Consider the following 13,342-nt stretch of genomic DNA (forward strand, 5'->3'; position numbering starts at 1 on the left):
CTCCAGAGGTGCTGGAGGATGGCGCAGGGGACTTGCCCCGGGCTTGGGGGTGGGGCTCAGAGCGTGGGGTCTGCTGGACAGAAGGCTCCTCTGTAAGGGGGATGCTGCTCTCCCCCAGCACTAGGCCCCGTTGGAGCCAGGCACACACCCAGCCTCCCGCAGCGGCGTCACTGCTCCCATGTTACGCTGGGAAATGGAGACCCCCTGAGCTGAAACAAGGGTCCACAGCCGGGGAGAACTTGGGGAGTGTCTGCCGAGCCCAGCGGGGTACACAGAGCTTTAGGTTCCTGCCCTCTACCGCTGGGCGCACACTGCCCCGGTGGGGCCTTACGCCTGCCCGTCAGCCCGTCTCTCTGTCCCCAGCTGGGCGGTGGGGAACTGGTCAGAATGCAGCCGGAGCTGCAACGGGGGCATCCGCACCCGCAGCGTCGCCTGCCAGAGGAAGGTCTCTGCCGCCGAGGAGAAAACCCTGGACGACAGCGCCTGCGCCCAGCCCCGGCCCACGATGCACGAGCCCTGCAATAACCAGACATGCCCCCCGCAATGGGCAGCCCTGGACTGGTCAGAGGTAAGGGCCCGTCTCCGGCAGGACACGGGGGTTCCCGGGGGCTGAGCTCTGGCCCACGGTGCACGAGCCCCGCAATAACCAGACATGCCCCTGGTCAGAGGGAAGGGCCCGTGGGAGCAGAGGTGACAGGACGCGGGGGCTCCCGGGGGCTGAGCCGCAGCAGCAGCCGGCAGGGAGCTAGTGAGAAGCTGGCAGGGCCCTGGGTTGCCATAGGACTGGGCCCGTGAGAAATGTTCCGTTACTTTCCCCGTGGCTGGGACCCGCGCTGCAGGGCACCACTTCACATTGCACTTGCAGGGGGGCAACTTGAACCATGACTCCAGGGGCGGCACAGAGTGAAAACTCTCCTCTTCTGGCAGGTCATTTAGCAATGAGCAGGCAGGAGCCTGGAGGATCTAGTTCCTATAGAAGAGACAAACCAGCGATAGTCCCGCTGGGCTCTAACAGCAGCATATTCCGACACCTTGGTAATGGCCCCGCGGGGAGAGAGACCCCGTCCCACCTCCTGGAGTATTGCATCCAATGCCAGGGCCTGTGGACGCATTGGAGAGGGTCCGGCGGGGAGCAATGAAAATGCTGAGGAGGCTGGAGCACATGACCTACGAGGAGAGGCTGAGGGATTTGGGTTTGTTCAGTCTGCAGAAGCGAAGAGTGAGGGGGGATTTGAGAGCAGCCTGCAACGTCCTGAAGGGGGTTCCAAAGAGGATGGAGAGAGGCTGTTCTCAGTGGGGGCAGGTGGCAGAACAAGGAGCAATGGGTTGCGGTGGGAGAGGTCCAGGTTGGATATTAGGAAAAACTATTTCACTAGGAGAGTGGTGAAGCACTGGAATGGGTTACCTAGGGAAGTCGTGGAGTCTCCATCCCTAGGGGTGTTTCAGTCTCGGCTTGACAAAGCCCTGGCCAGGTTGATCTAGTTGGGATTGGTCCTGCCTAGAGCAGGGGGCTGGACTTGACCTTCTGAGGTCTCTTCCCGTTCTATGGTTCTAAGATGTGCAATATCAGCATACATCTTTGTGTAGTCCAGGCTATAGAGGTTTTGAAATCCCAGCTTGACCCAGCCCTGGCTGGGCTGATTGAGTTGGGCTGGTCCAGCTTTGGGCCAGGGGCTGGACTCGATGGCTCCTGAGGTCTCTGCCCGCCCGGGGTTCTATTCAGAAGCAGCGCCACCCCTGGAATCCTTTGGGTTGTCTTCCTCTGTGTCTTTTCCAGTTCTGACAGCCTCTGAGCCGGGAGGGCCAAGCCATGGGCTTCAAACCCTGACCGATAAGCCAGTGTTAAGGCAGAGTTGGGAGAGTGAAGGTAGCTCAAAGGCTCAGTATGTCCCGGGCCTGTTATGGAGGCTCAGAAGGGCAGAGGCAGCCAAGAGGCAGGCGTGCTGCTTAGTGACTTGTCTCAGCACGGGACAATGCCAAGGAACCCAGCGATGGCGTTAGCAGAGGTGCGCAGCAGCGGCCCTGCAGGCTCTGTGTGTGGCCAGCGAGACGTTTTCGGCTGGTTTCTATGTGGTGCCACTGAAGTGTCCTGCATGTGGAGCCAGGGAGGTGCCTGCTGGCCACACACAACACGGCTTGTGGGAGCCAGGCGCCCCCCCTGCAGCCAGTCCCAGCGCTGCTCCAGTTCGGCACAGCCCGGAGTCACACAAGCGCCAGGAGCAAAACTGCCCTCGCTTGGGAAACCGTCTTGCTTACGACAAGCTTGTGGCAACGGAGATGAGGGCGGGCCACTCCCACAGCCACTACTAGCCTGGGTTGCCCATCGCTGCTTCAGACACTCGGGTTGAAGAGAGCCCCTTTCCAAGCAGGGCCCTGTTTGGCACCGAATTGCAAGGTGTCGTTTATTCAGCATTGTCAGTCACTGGTTTTGTACGACCCTAGCTTGTAGCCTCGGGCCCCACAGTGCTAGGCTGTGTACAAGCCTGTGACGTAGTGGGGGTACTTGCTGGGCTGTGGTGACCTCTTCTGTCTGGAGCAAGACCCAGCAGGGAAAACCTTATTATGCAAAGGTGACTCCAACCCCCCATGGGGAGAAACAAAGGGAGGTGGATGCTGCCCTGGCTGGGGGCAGGGCTGGGAGAGGTGGAGTTAGTTCCTGGCTGGAAAGCAAGGAAGAAGGAACTGGGGAGGGGGCTGGGATCCCCCCATCTCAAAGGGGCCACTGAGGCCTCTTAGCCCCAGTTCCTGTAACTAGATTACATCTGTGCTATGCTGTATCCTGGGGTACGTCTAGACTACAGGCTTCTGTCGACAGAAGTTTTGTCGACAGAACTTCTGTCGACAAAGCGCGTCCAGACTACATTGAGTTCTGTCGACAAAGCAAGCTGCTTTTGTCGACATGGTAGTCTGGACGCAAAGGACAGTTTCCATTCAATAACACCTTCTGTCGACAGAAACTCTGTCGACAGAAGGTGTTATTCCTCGTAAAATGAGGTTTACATACGTCGACAAAACTGCTGAGTTCTGTCGACGTTATGTCGACAGAACTCAGCGGTAGTGTGGACGCAGGTATAGTTTTGTGGACAAAAGTCCACTTTTGTCGACAAAACTCTGTAGTCTAGACACACCCCTGGAGGAGCAATAAACCACCCTCAATTCTACTGGCTAGTGGAGTCTGTTTGTGCCATTTCGGGGTGCAGGAGACGGGGGACCCCGACAGCTGCAAACATCCCCGGCCAGTAGAAGTTTTGGAGCAGCCTCAGCCGCGTGCGCTGGATCCCCTGGTGTCCCGAGAACGGGATATCATGGGCCAGGTGTAGCAGCTTGCAGCGATACCTTTGGGGAACCACCAGCTGCCGCTGGAGCCCCCCTTGCCTACCGTCCCGGGGGAAAGCCATTCCCGGTACAGAAATCCCCTCTCCCACCGGAACTTCTCCTGGCAATCTCCTCCTAGGGGTTGAGCTGCACCCAGGTCAGCCTGGTCCCTCAGGGCCTGCAGGGAGGGATCCGCTCGCACCTCCGCCTGGAATTCAGCGGCTGGGGCTGGGACAGGGCCGTGGTTTCCCTCACTGCCTAGGTCCAACTCTAGGTCTCCTGGGACGGGGCCCTGGGACCCCTGTTGGGGAACCTCCTCGAGTTCTGGGCCGCCAGCCCCTCGCTTGCTCTGGCTACGGGTGGTGGCCAGCATCTGGTGGGGTCCATCTGGCCACTCCTCCAGGTCACTCCCTATCAGCACGTCGGTGGGCAAGTACGGGTGCACCCCCACTTCCTTGGGGCCCTCCTTGGCCTCCCACTTCAGATGCACCCTGGCTACGGGTACCTTAAATGGGGTGCTGCCTATGCCCCTCAGTGTCAGCTGAGTATCGGGTAGCATACGGTCTGGGGTCACTACGTCGGGTCGGGCCAGCGTCACCTCCGCCCCCGTGTCCCAGAAACCCGTCACCTTCCTACCATCCACCTCCAGGGGTACGAGGCAGTCCCTCCGTAGGGGCCGCCCTGCCCCCACCCGGTACACGGGGAAATCTGCCTCCCAAAGGTCAGACCTCCCAGAGGAGGTAAACTGAGCATCCTTTTCCCTCCCCCGAGTGGAGGTTTGCCTGCCAGCCCCTGCCTCTGGGGCAGCCTGCCCTTCCTCCCGCCCCAGCCAGTTAACCCTGGAAAGTCCCAGGTCATGGGACCTGTTCTTGCGCCTGGTGCATTGAGCCCTCTTGTGGCCTCGTTGCCCACAGCGATGGCAAGTTAGGTTCTGTGGGCCCGTTTGGGTCGGCTCTGCCCGGGCCCTGGCTGGTTTTCTGGGGTATCGATGACTGGTCCTGGTCCCTGGGGCTCGCCTCGGAGGTGCCTCTCTCCGTCGCTCAGCCAAGAATCGGTCTCTGCGCGATTCCCTTTCTCTCCGGGACTCCTGTTCACACCCGGACCGGTTCTCCGTGAACTCATCTGCCAGTCTCCCGGCCTCCTGGGGGTTCTCTGGTCTCTGGTCCTTGAGCCACAGCCTCAGTTTGGGTGGGCACGCTTCATAGAGCTGCTTCATCAGGACCAGCTTGAGCAGCTCCTCTGCGGTCTGGGCTCCAACTCCAGACACCCACTTGCGGCCGTATTGAGACAGGCGGGAGGCCAGATCCACATAGGTCTCCTGTGGCCCTTTCTGTACCCCCCGGAACTTCTTCCTGTACATCTCGGGGGTCAGCCCGAACTTGTGCAGCAGGGCCTCCTTGACTCGGTTGTAATCCCCTGGCTGTAGGTCCTCCAGCTGACTGAGCACTCCGGCCGCCTCCTGGTTCAGTGCGGGGATGAGCTCCTGCAGCCAGTCAGCTGGGGGAACCCGTTGCAGTCCACAGGCCCTCTCAAAGGAGCTGAGGAACCCGTCTATGTCGCCCATGTCCTTCAATTGGGCCACCACGAGCCTCTCCAAGCGTCTGGCAGTCCCGGGACCCTGGGGCCCATCCACCCTTGGAGCAGCCGATGCCCCGCCGGTTCTCCGCTCTGCCAAGGCCAGCTCATGCTGTCGCTGCCTCTCTCGGTCCTCGCGGTCCCTTTCTCGATCTTGGAGCTCCTTCTCTCGGTCCTGGCGGTCCCTCTCTCGGTCCTCTACTTCCAATTCCTTTATCCGCAGCTGGATCTCCAGCCGCCGCAGCTCCGCTGGGCTGGCCTCTGCCCTAGATGGGCTACAGCTTGCAGGCCTCCCGGGAGACGCTGTCTCATATCTCTGGTGGGTTCCAGCGCTCCTCCCCCTCTCTGAGCCTGACACACTCTCGGGGGGGTCTGGCTGCTTCCCCTGGGGACAAGATCCTGGCCCTGTGGCCGATCATTCTCTTCCAGCTGGGCAATCAGCTGGGCCTTGGCTGCTTTCCACACAGGCAAGCCCCTCTCTCTGCACAGCCCCACCAGCTCTGCCTTCAAGAGTCGGGCGTAGGCCATCGGCCCGCTGGTCCCCTCGGTGCAGACTCACCAGTCTAGTGCTGCAGCGCCCCACGATTCCCAGGAACCACTTCGCTCTGTCTCCAGCATGCCTGGCTCCAGGGCTCTTGCTTCTACAGCGCCTTGTCGCTCGCCGCTGGAAGCTCCATCCACGGGCTGCAGTGCATCCCACTTCTGACACCAGTGTGATGGCGCGTTGGGGGTCCCCCGTCACCTGCACCCCGAAATGGCACAAACAGACTCTACCAGCCAGTGGAATTGAGGGTGGTTTATTGCTCCTCCAGGATACAGCATAGCACAGATGTAATCTGGTTACAGGAACTGGGGCTAAGAGGCCTCAGTGGCCCCTTTGAGATGGGGGGATCCCAGCCCCCTCCCCAGTTCCTTCTTCCCTGCTTTCCAGCCAGGAACTAACTCCACCTCTCCCAGCCCTGCCCCCAGCCAGGGCAGCATCCACCTCCCTTTGTTCCTCCCCATGGGGGGTTGGTTCAACCGGTATGGAGTCACCTTTGCATAATGAGGTTTTCCCTGCTGGGTCTTGCTCCAGACAGAAGAGGTCACCACAGCCCAGCAAGTACCCCCACTACGTCACAAAGCCGTGGCACACGGCAACAAGGATGCTCCTACTTGACCATTGCTGGCCCAGATCCTCAGGGGGTGGAGATCAGGGCAGCCCCGTGGACGTGTATAGCTCTGCACCGGTTCACACCGGGTGTCGATCCGGCTGGCTGCACACGGCTCCCATCTTCTGAGACCTCAGAGCCCTTTGGCGAGGCAGTGTTATCCCCTAACCACTAGCCCTGTTGCCACCGATCTCCGTGCCAGTGCTCATGACGGAAGAGGGACTGGCCAAGCGGGGCTGCCGTAGCTGGGAGCCACCTGACTGCGGCATTTCAGTGAGCCCTGGGTCCCGCGGGCTCTCGCTGGCGTCCTGCGGGAGAGCGATTGCGTGCAGCAGGCGTGGGCTGCCTAATGGATTGCGGGCCAGATCCCGCCGCGTGGACTCATGGCTGTGTGGAATTCATAGAAGCACATTGCATTCCCGCAGCCGAGGGTCTGGCCTGCTGTGTGTAGGGCCGGGGGTGGGCATGGTAGGACGTGGGGGGCAGGATGGATAAGGCCTCGAGCTCACAGCCCCAGACATGCTATGGGGAGGGGGCCCAAAGCCACTGCAGGCCATATTGGCCTCCCTGGCTTGGGGTCTCTGGGACACCGGGCCCCCGTGGCTGGCGCACTGGCGGGCTGAGGTGCAGGCTGGGGTGTCAAAGCGGCTTCTCCTTCCTGGGCCCCCTGAGTTTCCCGTCTCTCTCCGCAGTGCACCCCGAGCTGCGGGCCCGGTTTCCGCCACCGCATCGTGCTCTGCAAAAGTGGGGACCACAGCACCACCCTGCCCAACTCGCAGTGCCCAGAGAGCACCAAGCCCCCGGCCAGCATGAGGTGCACCCTGCGGCGCTGCCCGCCCCCGCGGTGGGTGACTGGCGAGTGGGGAGAGGTACTGAGTCCTAGCTCTTCCCGGGGAGCCGTGGGGGGTGCCCAGGAGATCCCGGGCGGGCACTGCACACGGGCACCTCAACGAAGGCAGCGTGGCGGGAAAAGCTAAAGCAGCCGGGCAGACGCTGGGTGCAGCAAACAGCCCACCCAGGGCCCCGGCCTCAGGCACCGGGCGGCCTCAGAGCGGAGCGGCCTTCCCCAGCGGGCCCGGGGGTGTCTCACGACTCACAGCCGGAAACAGCACCGGGGCCCTTGTGGGGCCCCAGAACCCTGGCTCCACCCTGGGCCCAAACATCCGCCCCCAGAGAAACAGCCCCTCGGGCCGAGCCGGAGCAGCCGCAGCCTGGGCGGCCGGTGCCCTCCGTGCCCACAGACAGACCCCAGGCTGCGTGCTGGGTATGTGGGCCTCCCTCTGGCACTCGGAGCCGCTCCCGCCCCGCCCCCTGCCCAGGAGCGCTCACGTCCCAGCCTCCAGGCCCCTCCTGAGTCACCTGCTGCCTCACTGCAGTGGGGAGAACGGGGGGGAAGAGCCCCCAGCTGCAGCCGGAGGGGGGAGCCGGGCAGGTAAAGGGGCGAGGGCCCTTGAGTCTCTTTCCTTCCCGAAAGGGGGGCCCTTATTTCCCCAGTGCCCCACCCCCAGCGCCCAGCCACTGTGCCCCCTGCTAGGAGCCTGGCCAGAAGGACCTTCCCTCCACTCGGGCCCAGGCAGCGCAGGGGTGACAGCACGCCCGGGCAGCAGGGGAGCGGGGCTCAGTGGGTTTGGATCAGGCAGGGGCCCGCTCTGTGCCCGGAAGGAAGCCGCAGTCTGGGCCATGCGGGGCCGGGCCGAACGGCCTGCGCTGACTCCGCGCCTGCCCCCGCAGTGCTCCGCCCAGTGCGGCCTCGGCCAGCAGAGACGCCCCGTCCACTGCCTGAGCCACACCGGGCAGCCGTCCGGCGAGTGCGGGGACAGCCTCAAGCCGGCCGCCATGCAGCAGTGCGAAGCCCAGTGCGAGTCAGGAGCTACCGAGAGCCCGGAAGGTACCAGCCGCGCGGCCGGCGCGCCCCCTCTGAACACGGCCCACGGCCAACGCGCCCCCCACCGAGCCCTGAGCCCAGCACGCGCCCCTCTGGGTCTGGCCCCCGCAGTGGGGCGGGGGCAGCGGCTCCTGGTCCGGCTGAGCCTGTCGGGGGGAGATGCCTTGACCTCACTAGGATTCCCAGCCCTTGCTTGCTCCCTGGCGCTGGGGTTTCCCCCCACTTGCTCCCTGGCGCTGGGGTTTCCCACTTGCTCCCTGGCGCTGGGGTTTCCCACTTGCTCCCTGGCAGCTGGGCCCTGGGCAACGAATGTTTCCCGGATTCGGGGGAGTCCAGCCCTGGGGGGTCGCTCTGAGCCCCTTCTCTGCTCAGCCGAGCGGGGCTCTAACCCTCCTCCCTCTGGGCTCCCTGCAGAGTGCAAGGATGTGAACAAGGTCGCCTACTGCCCCCTGGTGCTGAAGTTCAAGTTCTGCAGCCGGACCTACTTCCGACAGATGTGCTGTAAAACCTGCCAGGGGCATTAAAGGAGCCAGGCGACCCCGTCGGAAAACTGGAAGGCGAAAGCAACGCCAGGGGGCAGCCACTCCCTCCGCCCCTGCCCCGGGAATCTCCATGGGATCACACCGAACACTGGCCATGCTACTGGCGGGAGCCAGCGACACCCCCCAACCCCAGGAAGCCCCGTGGCAGGAGCCTCAATGAAACCACTGCCAGCGCCTGGGCCGCTCTGTAGCCAGGCAGCACACCAGGCGCAGGGAGGGCTCCATGGCCGCGCCGGAGCCAGGCCCCTGCCGGGAGACGGCAGAGCTGGGGAGAGCACGAAGCAGGGACATTACTTGAAATTCTGACATTTGTTATTTATTCAGTTGCACCGGGGGATCCTGCGGGCCCCAGCCAACGGCCCTGCCCATCGCTCTGGCGGGCAGGGGGTTCCTGACAGCCAGTCAGCATGCTGTGGTCCTGCCCTCGCTTCCCTCGGTACCTGGTCTCCACGGCTGGGAGACCAAGCATGCTCAGTGGGTGCTGCTGTGCTGGGCAGCAGGCTGGGGGCAAGGGAGAGGGACTGAGGACTGAGGCAGGCACCCTGCCCTATGCGGGCGGGAGTCCAGGGAAAACAGGGAGAGCAAGAAACAGAGGGAGCTTTTCAGCTGGGTGGAGCCTCAACCTGCCAAGGACAAGGCTTGTGCCTTTGCGCTTCTTTCTGATGGATGGAGCAAGGTGGCTGTGGTGGGAGGGGCCAGAGTGTTTGGTTTGCTGAGGCTTGTTTCCCCTGGAAGGCTCTGTGGCGGACTGGAGAACCAGTCGGAGAGTGGTCATCTCCGGGAGGAGAAGGGGGTTTGGCTCAGGCTGTTAAAAACGTTGGTTTTCCTGAAGCTTCGACTATTATTTGTATCGCAGGGGTGGGCCTAGAAACACCAGCTGAAGTCGAGGCCTGCGGTGCTAGACGCTGCACGCACACATAAGAGACAGCTGAGTTTCCAGGCTAAACAGACCAGCCAAAGAAAGGTTGGGAGTGGAAACAAAGAGAAGAAGTGATGTGGCCCAAGGCACCACAGAACCAGGAATGGCACTGGGCTCTCCTGAATCCCAACCCAGTGCCCTGCCCTACTGCCTCCGGGGGCCTTGGTGGCAGAACGCAAAGCTTTCTCCTGTCACGAGTCGCTCGCGGCTGCGCGCTCCCCTCCCGCGGCTCCACGCTCAGTCAGGCTCCGCTGCCTTGCTAGCCGCGGCTGCCGTGCGCTAACAATTTCCCCAGCTCTCCAGAGTCTCCCAGGACCAGCAGGGCTGGACGAGGCCAGAGAGTCGGTGTGAAATGAGCCTGGATTAGAAGCCCCGATTGTTCTGCATGGGAATGGAGCAGCAGAAGGCGCAGGCCTGGGGACCTGTCTGCAGATCCCCTGGGCAAGGCAGGAACGACGCCCCCTTCTCTGCCCTGCCCCAGCTGCTCCAGCTATTAATATACCTGCTACCGCGTCATCCACTCACCGCCTCGCGGGCGCTGGGTGGCTCCTGATAGGCTGGCGGGTGGGCGTTCCTTTGTCTCCTTTGCTGGTGGAATGTTCCATTCTGACGCTTACTCCGGGGGGGAGGGAGGCATTGTTTTCACCATTTTATATAAATATATTATAACAAAAAATGTGTAAAATACTAACTCTGAGAAGAAGGCACAAAATAACGGCATGATTATAATAAAGGAGTAGCTACCATCCCGGGCAGCTTCTGGTCCGAGCGTCATTGCCAGGTGTCCCCCAGGGCTGTGCTCTGTGGCCCTTTCCAGACCACCCCCCCCCCCGACTGACCTGCCATGCAGAGAAGCTCCACCCCCCCCCCTCCGGGAACAGGAGGGGCTTTTGATTGACAGGACTGTGCACTAGTCCATCCCCGTCCTCCCCGGAGCATGTGGCTTTGGTGCGGCTCCCCCAGAGTGCCGGGCACAGGGTTGCCAGATACTTTCATACAAAATACCAAACATGGCGGGGGGGGGGGGGGGGGGGAATTGGCTGAGAAAAAAAACGGGGGACCAAAGTTATTGGTTGAGGGGAAAAAAAGGCACTGCGCCTTTAAATCCCCCCGTTCCCACCAGACCCGCCGGGGGAAGAATGTCCTCACCGGACATTTGACATGAGGCCACAAATACTGGACTGTCTGGGCGAAAACCGGACACCTGGAAACCCGAGGCACTGCCGGTGCTACAGGGACTTGGGACATTCCTTCTCGGGGTCTTGGGCGGCCTGGGGAGGCGAGTTGCATCCCGCGAGATCCAGAGGAGAATGGATGGTTGCCAAGCCTGGAGGATTGAGGGGCAAACACGTTGCCCCCATTCTGCGGCATCACTTACCCGCTCGCCCTCCCTTTCCTGCCTGGGAGAAGTCTGAGCTCTCCCCCCGCCCCGCCCCAAGCGGGCAGGATCGAGGCAATGAGGGGTCTGGAAACTCGCAGTTAGATGCAAAGTCTTTTACCGTGGCCCAATGGAGGAGGAGTCCTGGGTGCATCCCCATATCCATGCTTCAGCATTGAGTCTCTCTGACTAGGCCCAGAGCCCTTCCCGGGTTACCAGAGACCAGGGGCTGTGCTGCTTTTCCCACTGCCTTCGATACCTGGCTCAGCCACACCCATTTCTGCTCTTTCTGTCCCTGTCCGGTGGGGTGGGTGACACGGAGCATGGCAGGGCCAGGTTTTGCTTCCTTTTCCCTCAGGGAAGAGCTCTTCCTTTTAACAGGGGTCTGGCTGTGGCCTGCCTCAGTCGCCACATCCAGATTTGGGGGTTGTAGAGCCGCTCCCTGCTTCGACAGGCCACGGACAGGGACACCTTCCTTCAGAGGTAGCCTTGAGCCCAGCTGATGCAGGTTCTGGAGCGTAGCTCCTTCTGCAGCAGAAAGGTTTGCTGTCCCCCATCTCCAGTTCTCCTGTTCTCCGGCCTGGGGCAGGCCTGTTCTGGCTCCCACCTTCCTGCCTGTCCTGTGCAGAGCAGATCTCCTCCAGCCCTTGCTGGTGCTGAGCGACCTGTGTCGGGGGAGCCAGTACCTCAGCCCGGTACCTCAGCTCAGCAACTGCCCTGCCCTTGTAGCCATGGCTTGTCTCAGGGTAAGCCCATCTCGCCTGCCCCTTTCCCCCCAGCTCCATGGGGAGGTCTTCCCCTGACTTCCCTTTGTGGCACCTGGGGGGAATCCGTCGTGGCTGCCAAGCCCCCTGCCAAGCGTGGCACAGACGAGCCTGGAGTTGCTGCAGTTGAAACTCCTGCAGCTTGCAGAGCTCGGGAGATCCTGCTGCGGCTGGCCTAGCGCACGGATCAGCTCCTCCGTGGTGCCGTGTTTGCAGCTTGTGCCAAACACTCACCTGCCGTGCGCGCCCTGGGCCGAGTGCCTGCGCCTGCGCTGTCTCTTGGCTTAGGGAGGCTCTTCTGCGCCCACTCGGGAATAAGCAGCACCTCGGGGCTCCTTCGCTGGTGGCAGCATCTGCCCTCTCAGGGCCTTTCTAGACCCAGCCCTTTGGCTAGGTCGCTACAGTCCAGTTTCCCCCTCTGGAATGCCTCACGATCCAGGCCGCTTCCCCGCAGTGGCTAATGGGCTGCTGGAGGCGGGAACCGCATCCCAGCCTCTACTCCAGGAACCCCGTAGATCGGTGGCAGGCAGCCTGCCCATTGGGGTTCTATGTGGGGCCCACGGGACGTTCTGTGGACCGTTGGCCACGCACAGGGTTGCGGATTCTGCTGCTTTTCATCCGCAGGGTTTTCTTCCTACGAAAGTGACAGGCAGGTAAAGCCAGGGCACGTGAAGGGAGGCGCGTGCTGGTAGCCACAACACTGAGAGAGCCGGGCACTCGCTCGGCAGCCAGTCCCAGCGCTGCCGCAGGTCAATCAGCACAGCCCACCGATTCTAGCACAGCCACAGCACTACCCTCTCCTGGGAAACTGCCCTGGTTCCGACAAGCTTGTGGCCCGTGGAGATGGAGGTGGGCCACTTGTGCGGCCATTCACTAGCCTAGGCTGCCCCTCACTGCTGTGTGCATCCCACAGCTGCTCTAGTTCCCTGGGCCAGTTCCCCTGTGGCTCTGCACCACCTGGCCCCTTACATAGGGCGCTAGCCTGTTGTCCATGAGCTCTCCACACTGAGCTGTCCATGGAAATGTGACTCTTCCAGCCAGTCACCCAGTCTTCACTCCCTGAGCTCCACACAGCAACTAACTGCTGCTCGGTTCTGCAGCTCCTTTTGTATGGCCTTCCTGGCCTCTAATTGGCTGCTTCCCCTGCAGCCACTCTCGCCTGCTTGGAGGACCTCTCTACTGCCTTTTTCTGGGGTAGGACCTGGCAGGACCACAAGGCCTCCAGCAGGGGGCCTCAGGGAATAGTCACAGGGAAGCTGTGAATTTGCTTTCTCGTTTCTCAGCCATTCAGGTGCACTCAGCTCACGTTTTCCAGGTTCTCTGGTGCCATGAGGGCTGGATCCTCGTCTTTCGAAATGAACGCGGCGATGCTGACAAAAGCGCTTGTTGCCAGGAGCTGGAGCTTTTAAAAATCCCAAATATGCCCTGCCCTGGCGACACTGCCCTTCCCCCTCCCTCCTGCCCCCCAATAGCTGCCAACGGGGGCCAAGGGGGCACTTGCCTCAGGGCCCAGCAATTCAAAGGGGCCTGGGGCTCCCAGCCCCGGCTAACGGCAGCAGCGGCAGCTGGAGCCCCAGACCCTTTCGATCGGCTCTGGGGTGTGGCACCAGGCAGTCTGTGCGGCTCTGAGGGCTGAGGGGTGGGGGTCAGCACCGTGCTCCAGGCTGCCCCGGCCCCACCCCTCCCACCCAAGGTCCAGCCCCTTCTGGGACATGGAGCTGGCCCCACACCCATCCTGCTGGGGGCCCACGGTGTCTGTCGGCCCTGCTGAATAGCTGTCGCTAGTGTCCTGTCTGTCTCCTACATGGAGCTG

At 62.1% G+C, this 13,342-nt stretch overlaps 1 protein-coding gene across 5 annotated transcripts in view; it reads left to right on the plus strand.

Moving 5' to 3' along the window:
• The window catches only part of ADAMTS10 (ADAM metallopeptidase with thrombospondin type 1 motif 10), a 118,819-nt gene extending 108,686 nt beyond the window's left edge, over positions 1–10,133 (plus strand). For 4 of the 5 annotated variants that reach the window (XM_075903178.2, XM_075903175.2, XM_075903177.2 and 1 more), the window contains exons 22-25: positions 364–568; positions 6,734–6,910; positions 7,773–7,929; positions 8,341–10,133. In XM_075903178.2, coding sequence (XP_075759293.2) covers positions 364–568; positions 6,734–6,910; positions 7,773–7,929; positions 8,341–8,450 — 649 coding nt within the window. In that variant the 3' untranslated portion in view covers positions 8,451–10,133. The remainder of the gene's footprint in view (positions 1–363; positions 569–6,733; positions 6,911–7,772; positions 7,930–8,340) is intronic. The other variant, XR_012896730.2, reaches the window with a different exon arrangement.
• The last annotated feature ends 3,209 nt before the right edge of the window (positions 10,134–13,342 follow it).

The sequence above is a fragment of the Pelodiscus sinensis genome, chromosome 32, assembly GCF_052426305.1.
Source record: "Pelodiscus sinensis isolate ZL-2025 chromosome 32, ASM5242630v1, whole genome shotgun sequence".
Lineage (NCBI taxonomy): Eukaryota > Metazoa > Chordata > Testudines > Trionychidae > Pelodiscus > Pelodiscus sinensis.